The 15016-nt window shown below is 25.7% G+C and overlaps 1 protein-coding gene across 2 annotated transcripts in view; it reads right to left on the reverse strand.

Moving 5' to 3' along the window:
- Nucleotides 1–15016, reverse strand: part of LOC100211398 (T-complex protein 1 subunit zeta) — a 32070-nt gene that overhangs the window by 1044 nt on the left and 16010 nt on the right. For both annotated transcript variants that reach the window (XM_065808250.1, XM_065808251.1), the window contains exons 6-11: nt 10656–10759; nt 10399–10509; nt 10162–10321; nt 7240–7322; nt 190–434; nt 4–104 (exon numbers count right to left, since the gene is read on the reverse strand). In XM_065808250.1, coding sequence (XP_065664322.1) covers nt 4–104; nt 190–434; nt 7240–7322; nt 10162–10321; nt 10399–10509; nt 10656–10759 — 804 coding nt within the window. The remainder of the gene's footprint in view (nt 1–3; nt 105–189; nt 435–7239; nt 7323–10161; nt 10322–10398; nt 10510–10655; nt 10760–15016) is intronic.

Genomic DNA, 15016 nt, shown 5'->3' on the forward strand with positions numbered 1-15016 from the left:
TACCTGCACTCCAAGTCGTGCTCTTGTAGAAACAGTTTCTTTTAATGCAACCAATGCTGCATAAGTAGCAATTTCATAAGCGCCAGCGCCTGGTACCACACATTCTGTAAACAAGACAAAAAAATATTTTTACTCAAAGCAGAATTTGAAGTATTTTTTTTCATAAAAAATAAAAATAAAATAAATAACCATCTTCAATGGCGTTCTTAACTGCACGCAAACCATCTCGTACTGCATCTTTAATCATTGTTATGGTGTATTTATTTGGACCTTTAACTAATATTGTAACTGATTTGGGATCTTTAGAATCCTCCAAGAAAGTAAACTTTGAATCCCCTAGTGAATGCTCATAAACAGTCCCAGCAAAACCAAGACAATCGTCAGTAAGTTCATCAAAAGAATTCACAGCATAGCCACCAAAAGCTAATGGAAGTCTACAATTTAAACGAAAATCAAAATTTTTCATAGTCAAAAATGTTACTCTTTAAAAAACTATATATATACTCTCTCTCTCTCTCTCTCTATATATATATATATGTATATATATATATATATATATATATATATATATATATATATATATATATACTCTCTCTCTCTCGCTCTCTCTCTCTATATATATATACATATATATATACACACACATGTTTATATATGTTATACATATATATAAAATATATGTTATACATGCATATTTGTTTATATACATATGTTATATACATATATATATATATATATATATATATATATATATATATATATATATATATATATATATATATATATATATATACCTATATATATATACATATATATATATATACATAAACATACAATACTTATATATATTTATAATTAAAAAACGAAATTTAATTTAGGTATCATTTATATTTTTATTTTGCTTTAGTAAAATAAAATTAATTCTAATAATTACTTATGTATTTAATTTTGTATAAGATACTGGTCATAATTTTATAGTTTAAAAACGAAATAAGATAGATGGCAAATTATGCAACTTTTTGAAAAAAACAAACTATAAAAACATATAAAACTATTAGTAATTTTCTTTATATCCTTATATTTAGGAAAAATAAAATATGCAAGGCGATTACTAATTAAAAAAAAGCAACACTTAACTAAAAAAAAGTAACAAATGATAACAGTAAAAAAAGCAACTAATGATAACGATTAAAAATAGAACAAACACAAAATATTTGATTGTTATGATGTTAAGTCATTATCAAGCTTGAGTTCAGTTGTCACTTTTTTGTTGCAATAAAACTATTTTTTTAAACATGTTTCCCTATTTTGGTATGCATGTTTGATAAAGCCAAACCATGCATTTAAAATTTTCTCACCAATACCATTCACTATTTTGACTAGTTAAAGCTTTGCCTGGAACCTTATGGCACCTTTTACACCTGGCTTGGTTTTCTATAGTTGCTGATGTTGGAGTTGCTGTTGATTGCTTGAATTATTTACTGCATGTCATTAAAGCTAAACTTATCTTGTTTACTATTTCATTATAACCTCCATTTCCATCTAATTAAATAATTATTTGATTTATTAAATCTAAAAAATTAAGTCCATTTACTTTAGCATCAATAATTTGTATCTTAACACTCTACATACTTGAAATTTCCCTGACATGATGATCTGTTGACATGATGACTCCTCTGTTTAAATTATTTTAATCTTTGCAATGATAAAAACATATACTACTTACTTATTATAACATTGTTAATCTCTATCTTTTATTAATAACCTCTCTTTCTTCACCCCAAAATTCAGTTTTTAAGGGAAAAATTAAATTCACAACTCCATTTGATTTATTATTCAGTAATGCCTAATAATTGAAAATATATATTACAATTTCGAGTTTATGAGAAGATTTAAAAAATTACATTTTCAAGTTGCAAAGTTTTACATTAAGTAAAACTATAAAAGCATAATAAATAAAAAACTTAAATGCCAGTACCCAATCACCTAAATTTTTACTCTTTTCCAGACTACCTTAATCTTCCACACACCCTTTTTACTATATATATATATATATATATATATATATATATATATATATATATATATATATATATATATATATATATATATATATATATATATAGATATGTATTACTATTTCCAACTTTCTCTATATTTCTACCCTTTTCATTTTCTTACCTTTAGGAGTAACAATAAAATTTAATCACCTTATTAACTTTATTAATAGAAACAAAAACAACCAAAAAAATTGTACAAAAGAGGTTCAAGTTATTTCACAATTGTCAACTCAATGCAACTAAGGCCTGGTACACTTTTTTCTGAACAAAATATATATTTTTTTAATTACAATATATGTAAGTTTTTTCATTAAATAGTATGACATATTTGGTATGCACGGAAAGATTATTTTAGCCACTATTATAATCTGGTAAAAGTTATGCAACTACATCAAATCGTTAAGCGTAGTTTTATTTAGAAAAGATGTAGTTTTCAACATAAAGTGCCTTAGGGCTAGGCTAAAGATAAGTCTGTGGATTTGATTTTTTTATAAAAGCACGTATTGGTGTTTGTTTTTAATGAATGTAACTTAACATTTATAATCAGACATGATTTGGGAAAATTATCCATGAAAAACCATTTTTTTATGAAAATTGAAGTTATTATTTTTAATACCTATACCACACCTAAATGAGTATGTTTAACAATGGTAGTGTTAATTTTTCTACCAAAGTCGTTTTTGCATAAATAACCATAACTTTTATCCCCATTCAAAAAACTGTTTTTGGTATTTAGTATTATTTTTTGAAATACTCGGGACTTATTCAGCCGTCTTGAAAAAACAATTTATTCCATTCGGAATGCGTAAACAATGAGACGGCAAACTTTACAAACAAGTTACTTTCATTTTCACACTTGTTTTGTTTTTATATCAGTAGTAAACTTTAATTGACATTTGGTTTCTTTTATTTTTATAGCAATAATTTAAAAGTAACAATTTACATTTAGCTTATTGTTATAAAACAATTATATTTTTGAACACTAAGTTGATAGAAATAGCTATATTATGGCTTCAGTAATGTATTAAGATAAATACTTTTTGTTGTTAGCAAAGCGCCAAATGAAATATATATTACATAATTCATTCCAACTGCTTTTTAAAAAACATATTTTTTATAAATACATCAACAGACGCTTCATATTTTACTATTATCTACGAATTCTTTGTTTGCATAAATTAAATACTAATAATTAAAAAGTTTTCGGTTGCCACTAACAACCAAACGGATTTGTTTAAAATTATCGGGTTTTTTTTACGAGTTTGCTTGTTCTATGCCTTAGTTGCATTGAGAATACAAAGAGTATCATCAGATGTTTCATTATCAGATGAAACAAGTGGTGGAACAATCTAAAACATTTTAATTTCGATATTACTAATTTATGTGTTTTGGTTAAAAATGGTTTTGGTACTTCAATATTTATTTTTTCATATAAGATAACCACTCAAAAATTTATGCAATCTGATTGGACAAATGTTGAAGTTTAATCAAATATTTTATAAAAATTAAAACTTTGCATTTTTAAAATTTAAAAAAAAAAAAAAAAATCATTGAACCATCAAAAATAATTAGTAATTATCAAAAAATAATTTATTTCTATTCTAGAAGCACTTAATAACAATTCCTTTTTCTCTTAAATTGTTGCCTTATTTCGGTTGCCAAAAGTGCTGCCCCATGTTTCTTTAAGCGCTTGCTGTTCCGAAGACTTGGCATAATGGAAAACTACAAACCATACAAGTGAAGAACAATAATTGTTTTAATCAAAAAATATATATTAATAAAAATAAAATGGAAATATAAATAAGGTTAACATAAATGTTATTTTAAAAATATTTTATGACATTCCTACATTTCTAGACAATAAAATCAATTTAAAGGTATACATTTAAACTTTTTTTGGGCCATTTTTACAAGCCTGTTTATTCACAAGATCATATGCATGCCCAATGAATGAGGTAGCCTCTGTATGCTATAATTATTTAAACACAATGCAAAAAAAAAAAAGTCCCAAAAAATAACAATTTTCTAAAATACCTTATATGATAACCTACATGTACTTTTACGTAGTAAAACAACACTAGCAATAAACAAAGTAAAAGATTACTACATCTGTCCAGCAACATCTGTAGAGTAGTCCAAGATCATCTTTATTTTTTTTTTACTCCAACAACATCTGTACAATATTATCTGGGAATTCAATGACCCCTAACAACACCTTTAGGAAGATGTAACTACATCTGGTGATTTATATCCAAGTCCAATAACATCTGGAAGAATTTCCTCCAGATGTAACTACATCTGAAAAAACCTATTTATGTAACTAAATCTGGTTAATATAATAAATTATAATTTAATAATTTTATAAAATTTTGTAGTTATACTTAATATAATTTAAAAGATGAAACTACATCTGTAGAATTCGCAGATGTAGTTGCACAGATTTTTATTCTTTACATAATTGAAAAGATGCAACTACATTTGTAAAATCTCCAGATATAGTTGCGCATATTTTGTTATACTAAGATAATTGAAAAATTACATCTGTACTACTAAAAACTACATCCGTACTAATCATATACATTTTACACAGATGTTATTAGACATCAATAAAATTTCAGATGCTGTTGGACAGATGTTACTATACTTCAGTGTATTTATAGATGTTGTTGGACAGATGTTATTAGACATAGCGAAAAAACTAATGTTGTTACCCTGACCCATAAACATATTAAGATAAAAACATTTTTAAGGGTGCCACAAGACCTTCAGAAAATTTATAGGTTTAATTTGATAAATATTCTAACCTATTGATATACCTATATAAACAAAATTATAAAAAAGGATCTCACTTCTGCTACAGCATGGGGCTCTCAGTGGCTGGTGAGCTTTAACTCAGATATAAATTAATTTTTTTTCAGCTTATCATTATTGCAATAATGTAGATCTTCCTATATCTATAAATGGTAATGTACTCGATAAGTCATCTACCTTTCGTCTTCTAGGATTAACACTTACTTCTGATCTTTCTTGGAAACCATATGCCAAATCCATTGCAAAATTAGCATCTGCTAAGGGTGCATCTCTTTATCGTGGTCATCACTTTCTTAATCTGGATTCTATTCTTTATCTCTATAAACCTCAAATCCATCCTTTTATGGAATACTGTTGTCATATCTGGGGCTCATCTTTGAATAATGCCTTTCTCTTTTAGATATGAGCTAGCATCTCTTGTGCCAACTACTAAAATTCATTGTTGTGTTACTTGTCATTCAAGTAAGTCTCACCTTTTTACTGTGACTGTTCTTAAGTGCTCCGTTTTCCTGATTCATACAATTTGCAATACTTTAAGTTGTCTGTTAATCATATTCTTGCTCTATAAACTTCATCTCTTCTCTTCCAGCAACTTCCAACTAATAGTGGTTGATTGCAGACTTGTTAGAAGTAAAGATAAAAAATTAAAAAGGTGGGGTCAAATATGTATTTGTATTTGGTAAAAATGAGCTAATTTGGTGTTTGATTAATTTTTTTTTAAATACTTGTATTTGTGTTTGCTTGAAATGTAATTGCAATTCCATAAGCATTTTTTTTTTCTTCAAAAAACCAAGAAGTTCATTGTTTTTTTCAATTTTTAACACTAAAATAAATTAAAAAATTTTTAAAAGCGATATTTGATAAATTATACAAGACTTCTATAAAGAAGATTTTACCAGAATTGAAAAAATCTTTAAAATTTTCCTTACAAATATTTGTATTTGTACAAATTTGTACAAAAAACGTACACATATTTGTATTTGTATTTGGAAAATGCCCAACGCATATTTTTGTATTTAATTTTTTGTATTTAAGTTGTAATTGAATTAACATATTTGTAGTTAATCAAATGTATTTAACCCTAGCCCTGGCCATAATATTACACAAATTGAAAGTGGCTTTCAGTTTCATGCATAGCTTTAAATGTCATTCTTGTTCATCAGTAATTTATATCTTAACAACAAACTTTTATAATTATTGAGCTTTTGTTTCAAATGTTGCAAGTTTCAATTTTGTTTACTTTTAGTTAGTACAACAAAGTACAACATTTAACGATATTATTATAACATTAATTAAATCATATTTATATTTATCATATCATATTTATATTGTTCAGAGTGTGTGGTGTGTAGCAAAGACAAGATACAAATTGTGAATTGAGATTTTGAGCGCCATCACACTTTGACAATTTAAACCCTAAGACTGAATATTGATGCATAATTTTTTCAAATGTTGAATTATTATACAAGCCTTCCTGGGAAACGCATGCGGTCACACACTTTGTTCGTCCATGTTTAAAGTATTTTTTTTTAGACATACTGACCATGGCAGTTGGCATTTCTTTTCCTTATAAAGCGTTTCAATAATTACTGAATAAACTACTGAGAAAAACAGAAACAATCTTAAAAAATAGAAACAAAATTATAAGGAATACCAAGTTTTAATTAAATTAACTAAAAAATTTGATAATTAAAAAAAGAAGATTAAAAAAAAGTATTTTTTATAAAATTTTTATACAACTTTTGTATTCTTTTTTTTTTGGTGGTGTGGTTGTTGTTTTTAGCTACTGAATTAGATACAAGTTGATCAGAAAAAATTTACTTATATGACAATTTAATATTTTTGATATGCAATTTATTCCTGATTATCATCGGTCTGTATACAGGGTTCATGGCAGTTTTAAAAATCCATTTTCCCTGAGTGTTCCCTGATTTTCACTCAAATTCAAGTACTTTTCCCCTGAGTTCGGGTGATGAAAAGTATACAATTTTCCTTGTTAATGTTGAAGGATATAATACTTTTGCAACTGAATCCATGTTCCTCATTTTTATCAAAATTTTTAAAGAAACTAGATACTTCTCCTTAATTAATTGATGGCAATCTGTTAAAGGAAGATTTAAGTAATAAAAAGTAGTTAATAAGGAAGCAAAGCTATAAAAGTCCAATAAATATAAAAAATATATTTAAAAAGCAAGTTAAAAACTTTCAAAATCTTTCAAAATCCATTTAATTTTATCATATAAAACACATTTAAATATGGTCTCACCCATATGCACAAGGACAACCTTATGAATTGGCACATATAATACAAAAGAATGCATTTAATCTAAGCCAAAAATTTTTAAAGTAATTTAAATCAAAAAATTACCTTTCCATATTTCTTCGCTTTGCTCTACGTAAAGCAACAATACCTTCCCGAGCAAGCAAGTCTAAAGAAACTGGATCGATACCCTACAAAACATTTATAATTCAACTATTAAATTCTGGCCAAAACATTTTTTTTTGTTAAAATGAGAAGTGTGATGGATGGATGGGGGTGTAAAATAAATAAAACTAATTTTGAAAAAATAAACTGTAAAAATGGTTAATACACAGTATTAACTATTTTTGCTTTTTACAAATTCAACTCCTGAAGAATCTTTTTACCTCTGAAAAAACACAGCATCATAATGCAACAACATTGGCATTTATAAAAAAAAATTAATGAATAAACTTCAAATTAATGAATAAACTTCAAACTAATTTATAAACAAAATATAATGAATAAACTTTTTAATAGCCGGACAAGTTTAACTCACCTTTAAACAATATGGCAACTTTACCAATTTGAAAATTTTTTTTTCAGTAAAAATAGTTTAAAAAAAAACAAAAACCTCTAAAAACTTTCATGATTTATAAAATATAACTGAAATGGTATATAATCAATATATAAAAATTACAATAAAATATAAAACTTCTTTTTAATTAGAAGATGTTAACTTGCTTTCGAACTTCAAAGAAATTAAAATATTGTAAAAAAATGTTTAAGAATTTTTTTATCGATTTGAAAGCAATAAAAAGATAAGCAACCTAACTTTAACACTTGAGAAAAAACTTAGTTAAAGAAAATTAAAAAAAAAAAAAAAAAAAAAATGTAAATTGGATAAAAAGATAAGCAACCAAGCCTTAGCACATTAAACCTTAGAAAAAGATAAGCAACCAAAGCTTAGCACTTGAGAAAAAACTTTTAAGTTTTAGTTGACAAGTTAAGCCTTGGGATTATACTTTTTGCATATTATAACCATTATTGTAATTGATACTAATAATCTAAATAATATTATTACAATTATCATTTTATTATTATAACCTTATATATCATTGTTGAACTTTAGTTTCTCACTTTTTTAATAAAGAAGTATAAGAAATTTATATACAAATTTATAAATATATATTTAATAACAATATGTCATTTAGAATTATGCAAATTTAAAAATTCTATTTTGATAGCCTTATGTACAAACGTCTGTAAGTGTAAACATCTTTAGAATATGTTGAGTATGCGGGCGGTATATGGAACAATCATGTATATTATATGTGTAATATGTGAAAACTTTAAAACTTTATTTTAATAATTAGAAATCTTTTGCTATATATAGATCAGGGGCTATTCTAGACTGTTTTCGATAGCGTTGACTGTATTTGGGCACCGCCAAAATAAAAATTTGAGGACCTTTTTTTTAAGGATTTTTATTGGAAATATTGATATTTCCCCTGAAAAAACACTGATTTTCCGCTAAGGTTCGCTGAAACGAGGGTGTACCGCTGCCCAAATTTTTTTCCTTGAATAGGCCCTGTATATATATATAAATGGCAAGATTGAAAAAATTAAAAAAATGTATTATGCTCAGGGGTGGATTTGATACTAAGTTGTTCAAGTAATACATATGTATATAATTATGCAGTGTTTTACATTCAATTTTAATGTTTGTTTTCTTTTTTCTTTACGCTAATATATGAATTAAATATTTTCATATTTTACTGTTTTACAAACAATGTTGTGCGAATAACAAATCAATTAGGGATATAAGACTAAACGTACTCAAAAAAACTCAATAAGTGATACATTGATAATACACTGATAATAATAAAATAAAAAATAAACTGAGCTACATTAACTCATTGGTTGATAGATAGCTGAACTAAAAAATTTCTTTTTATTGCACTAAAACCAACTTTTACAAAACATAAATTTTTTATTAATCAAAATTACAACTTTATTACAGACCATTTTAACATTACAAAACAGAAATTTCTATAACAAAATAACTTATTAATACAGATCAAAAACTGTAAATGTATTCTTCCGACAACTGACATATAGATATTAAAAATTTTATGCCTGCTTTATGGAAGAAATCTTAGTAAACATTAAATCATGCACTAAGAATAATATTACATCAACACCAAAGAGCTGAATGTAGTAAAACATTTAGAATAACTGTTGAAAAGAAAAATTTCTCAAATTTTATAATCTTCACAAAAAAAGAAAAAAAAAACAAAAAGGTTTATACAAAAACGAAAAAAACCTTAAAAAATTTTATTTTTATTTTTTCTTAACATAATTATTTTCAAAACAATGAATAAATTTAACTTTTCTTAAGTCAATCAAGTTTAATTCAGTTCAGTACAGTGCTGATGTAGAATACACACTATATTTAATGTAAAGATTTAATTTTATATACATCAAAAATATTTTTTTATTTAATATATATATATATATATATATATATATATATATATATTTGAATTACACTAAAAGTTCACAAAATAATAAAAGTTGGGTAAATAATTAAAGGAATGAACTAAAACTCAATCAAAAAATATTTCAATAATTTGTTTATATAAAAACAAAGATTTAAAATAAAATTCTTTCTTTAGTGGATGGGATTAATTTTTTTTCAAATTTTTCTTAAAACTCTTTCATACATGAACTATTTTTAAACAAAGTGGTCAAACAAGACTACAGTGTTTGAAATATTTTTTCAATGATCTCACAAACTTTTATTATAAAAATTAAAAAAATAACTTTTTTTTAAGAAACTCTCAAAACAATGTTTAATGAATTGTTGAAAAAATAAATGTATTTTTTAAATTTTTGTTAAATATTTTGTCAGTACTCGATAATATTTTGATATATAAAATATTTTGTTAGTACAGTGTTTTTTCTTTATACCTTGAAAACCTTTTAAAAATATTAAAACAAGTATAATATAAACTTAAAATAAAATACAAAAGTAAAAAAAACAACTACCTTTTGATTAATAATAACAAATCCTTTATCAGTTCCATCACAACGTTTTTTTTTAAATTGTATCACTTTATGAACTCTGTCATCAATAAACTTTCTTTCAGCTTTCACAAGTTGTTCACGCTCACTTGCAGTTTTGTAAAAAAACCCAGCATTTACCTCACTAAATACAAATAGTTTTAACTGTAGGCTTTAATCATTAATATAAATTTTCTAAACAAACATAAAAAAACATCTAACCTTTTCTCATACTCCAGTGATACATTACATGTGAGAATGTATGCATTGTCTACTTTTTTTAACATATCAGGATGTCGTGCACCATGGTCTAACACTAAACCACTGACAAGCCTGAAAAAATTATATTAAAATTTTTATTTAAATTTAAGATATAAAAATAGAGATTAGGAAAAAAAAGTTAAAAGAAAATATTATAAATTAAATAAATTTTTGAAAACTATAATTTGTAGTCCATAGACAATTCAAAATAAACTGACTTAGTATCAGAATCAGTTTTATGAATCATCTCCATAATTTCAACCATATGAAGATCAATTGGGTGGCCATCTTTTTTAACTGCAAGTACAGCATCTACAACTATCTAAATAAAAGTTTTTGATATATATTTATACATATATAAATAAATATAAACAGTGTAAAATGAAAAAAAATTTAACATTTGATTTTCTACTAATTTATTATTGCTCTGTACTTTTATGGAGATTAAGCATTCTATTTTGTAGAATAATTCAATTTGGGCGCTGCCCAAATTAAAATTTGAGGACCTTTTCTTCTTCTTTTTTTCGGAAAATCAATGAAAAAACACCGATTTTCCACTAAATTTTTCTGGGATGGAGGGGTACTGCAGCACAAACTTTTATTCTAGAATAGGCCCTGCATATATATATATATATATATATATATATATATATATATATATATATATATATATATATATATGTATCAATAAAAAAATTTAAAAATTGACTTGTCTGAGCTCTAAATGTGTTCTATATAACAAAATAACACTAAATTTGAAATTTTTTTACAAAAAATATTTTCTGGAGATACCCTAAGATCCTTGAACATTTAAAGGGTCCTTAACATATATGTAAAAAAAGTTCTTTAAAATAAGTCAACCTAATAATAATAAAAAAGCGAAATTATATAAAATTTTTAAATAGTTTCATATGAAAACTTATATTTTAAATTTTTTTTGTAAAAACTTATGATTTTAAACTAGAAATAAAAAAGTGCATGTTTTTAAAGATATTTTTTTTCCTTCTTTAAACAAAAAAAGGAAAAAAAAGTTTTGTTAAACTTTGGTTTCATCATTTTTTCCCTCTGATTACTCCTTTTTTAATTTTCAGAAAAAACTATATTCGGTAAACATATATCTATAGTAGGCAACATATAACTATAGTAGCAAATAAATATGTGCGCTTGTGTTTATGCATCTATATATAAATCAGGTAAAGAAAAACCCAGAGTAAAATATGGCAGAAAATAAATATAAATTATTAATTTATTACAATAATAATTTATTTCTATATATTTTTTGCATATTAAAAAAAAAGAAGGAAAAAACATTAAAAAAAGTTACACAAGTTTTTACTTTCAAAAAATGTGTCAACCATAAAGATATTAACATAAAGACATTAAAACTGCAGGCGTTGTTTTAATAAAAAAATGCTTAAAGTAATCAAGTTTTATAGGTCTTTTAATATTTAATCTAAATTCTTTCTTTTCTTGACTTTAGTATAAAACAAATTAAAATATGTCAAATTTTTCAACATATTATTTCTAAAATTCAAAACTGCAGTTTTATAACTAACAAAAATTGTTTTATTTTCTAAAAGTTAGCGAGTAACAAAAAAAAGAAAAGAAGACTAATTAAAAGAAAAAAAGAACTTTTTTTTTTAATGAACAGTTAAACTAAAATCTTTTGTTTGCACTTTTTCTTTATAAGAATCAATTATTCATTTTCTTTTTTCTTTGTTTTTTTTTGCTAGACTTTAAAAAAAATCAATTATTTCTTTGCTAGACTTAAAGGAAATTAGTTATATTACTTTGCTAGATACAAGAAAAATGGTGTGCCATTAAAGATTTCACAAAACAAAAATTGAGGTTGAAAAAGTTTTTTAGTTGCTTTCACACATTTTAATCTATGGACTTTCTGAGTTCGATCCCCACCAAGTCCCTGGTAGTACCGCGATCAACTCGTTTCTCAACGCAGCGGCCTTGTTTGTCAAGGTTTGTGTTTCGGAGTTAGAGTTTTGTGTTTCGGAGTTGAGAGAGGAATATACCACAAATAAGTAGTCTCCTCCTCTGTAGTGGCCTCTTCTCAGCCTTGAGGATTTATCAACTGATATTGCCTCGATGACATTATCTGGCAAAGCATTCCAGTCATTGACTACACAGTTGTTAAAAATCTAACATCTGATTTTGCGGTTCTTGACAATCTCGCGATGAAACCTGATTCGATGTTGAGCTCTGGGTGCTATGCTACAAGGCATTACATACCAATCAATTAGGTTTAAATTGTTGAGAAGCTTATATTGCTGAATAAAATTGCCTCTTTTCCGCCTGTCTTTAAAAGTGGTTATTTCATGATTTTACATCGAGTTTTGTAGTCTTTATTTTTTAAAGCCTGAGGAACTTTTGTTACATTGCATTGTACCTTTTCAATTTTTTTTTGTCACTATCAAAGTAAGGGTTCTAAGCTTGTATGGCAAACTCCAGATGTGATCTAATATATGCAGTATAAAATTTTTTCCAAATGTCAATGTCTCTTGATACAAACTTGTGCTTAAGAATTCTGAGCATATTATTTGCTTTATTTGCAGCTATATTGCACTGTTGAGCATATTTAAGATTCTCGGAGATTAGACTTCTGAGATCTTTTTTGGAATTTGTGTCTTCTAAAACTACTCTATTGGTTGTGCCATTTTTGATTTCATCCATAATATAATCAAATTTTATTGTTCCAAAGTTTACATGTATGACTTGACTTTTTTTACATTTAACTCAATTAGCCAGGTTTGTGTCCATTTAACAATCTTGTCTAGATCGGATTGTAAACTTGCTCGGTCTTCATCATTTTTGACAACTTTCACAAGCTTTGTATCATCTGCATACATTTTGCAAATGGCTGATTTGACATGAATTAGCAGGTCATTAAAAAATATGACAAGAGCGTTGGTCCTAATACAGAACCTTAAGGAACCCTGCTAGTTACATCAATCCAGTCAGATTTTGAATCTTTAAGTACAGCTAGCTGCTTGTGGTTTGTTAAGAAGGCTTTTATCCAATTAATAAGATTGCAATTTATACCATACATTTCAAGCTTTTGCAGCAGCCTTACATGCAAAACTTAATTGAATGTCTTCGCAAAGTCAAGAAACATTAGGTCAACTGGTTTTTTCTTTGATTTGCTATGAGTCAAAAAGTCCATTGTTTCTAAAAGATTTGTGATGCTAATCTTTTTTGAAATAAAACCAAATTGAGCTTTGGAAAGGAATTTGTTATTTACCAAATGAACAATTATGACTTGTCTGACTATTTTTTCCATAAGTTTGCATGGAACAGAAGTGAGGGATATTGGGGTTTCAACATCAAACATTCATTGAAATGATCATCAACATTAACAAATTGGCGTTGGTCACGATGAGCTGAAATCAACATCTGATATTGTTTAAGGTACAAATAGATACAGACTTAAAAAAAAAAATCAATTTCTGTTGATGCGCAACAAGGAGTTTTTTTTTCGTCTTTTCAAAACTAGTTTACTCTAACTTAGCTCATTTTACAAACCTCGAATAATGCAAACTTTTTTACATTCTATCAAAAATAAATTTTATTTCTTCATTTTACTATTTTCTTCCTTTAATTTAAATTAATTAATTTAATTAAATTAATAATTTAAAATTAATTCCTTTAAATTAAATTTTTAAAATAATATTAAATGAAAAGCTTTTTAATTAAGAAAAAAAAGTTTTGGTTTAAGGTAAAGTTACTGAATGCATACACAGTTCAACATTTTGTACATAAAATGCAAGAAGTGTAATGTTTCTTGATAAGGCTTGTATATATGTATGTATGTATGTATGTATGAATGTATGCATGCAAACCTTCCCAGGAGACGCCTTATATGACCATGCGCACAATATTTTGTTTTGACAACTTGGCCATGGTTTCTTGCATGTTTTAAGTTATTTACAAAGATCCCAAATCTCAGAGACATGTTGTGTTCATATTAAAGAAAATGAAAAAACAAAGCAAAAAAATGTTAGGGTTAATTTTAAGTCGAAGCCTGTTTTCTTTGTTTTGTTGTAGGCCAAATAGTCTTAATAATACACACCTAAATCTAATGACTTAATTTAAGCGCATTTTATTGCTATGAGTATTAACACATCAGTTCATTGATTTTTTGTGTGTGTTTAAAAATGAATGATGTCATGTACTAAAACTCATAAGAATAAAATACGCTTGAATAAACTATTAAGTCTGTAGATTGCAGTGTATATTATTAAGACTACTTGGCCTACAACTAAACGGGGAAGGTGAGCGTCAACTATAAATTTAAACGCTTTCAAATAAAAAACAAGTTTAAATTTAAATTAAGTTTAAACTATTTAATAAGAGGCTTGTAAATTAAAAAAATAATAAATTTATTTTCTCTGGTTTATCCTTTATTTACTTTATTATTCGTTAAGTTCATTTCTATTTTCAGTTTTGTTAATTTTTAATTTTCTCCATAAAGTAGTTTAGTTTTTTCAGCGCATTTTAAAACACGGAAAATATCAATATATACAAAAAAAAACCGTGACCAAGTGTAAAAAAAATAAATATTGTATGT

The sequence above is a fragment of the Hydra vulgaris genome, chromosome 10 (assembly GCF_038396675.1).
Source record: "Hydra vulgaris chromosome 10, alternate assembly HydraT2T_AEP".
Lineage (NCBI taxonomy): Eukaryota > Metazoa > Cnidaria > Hydrozoa > Anthoathecata > Hydridae > Hydra > Hydra vulgaris.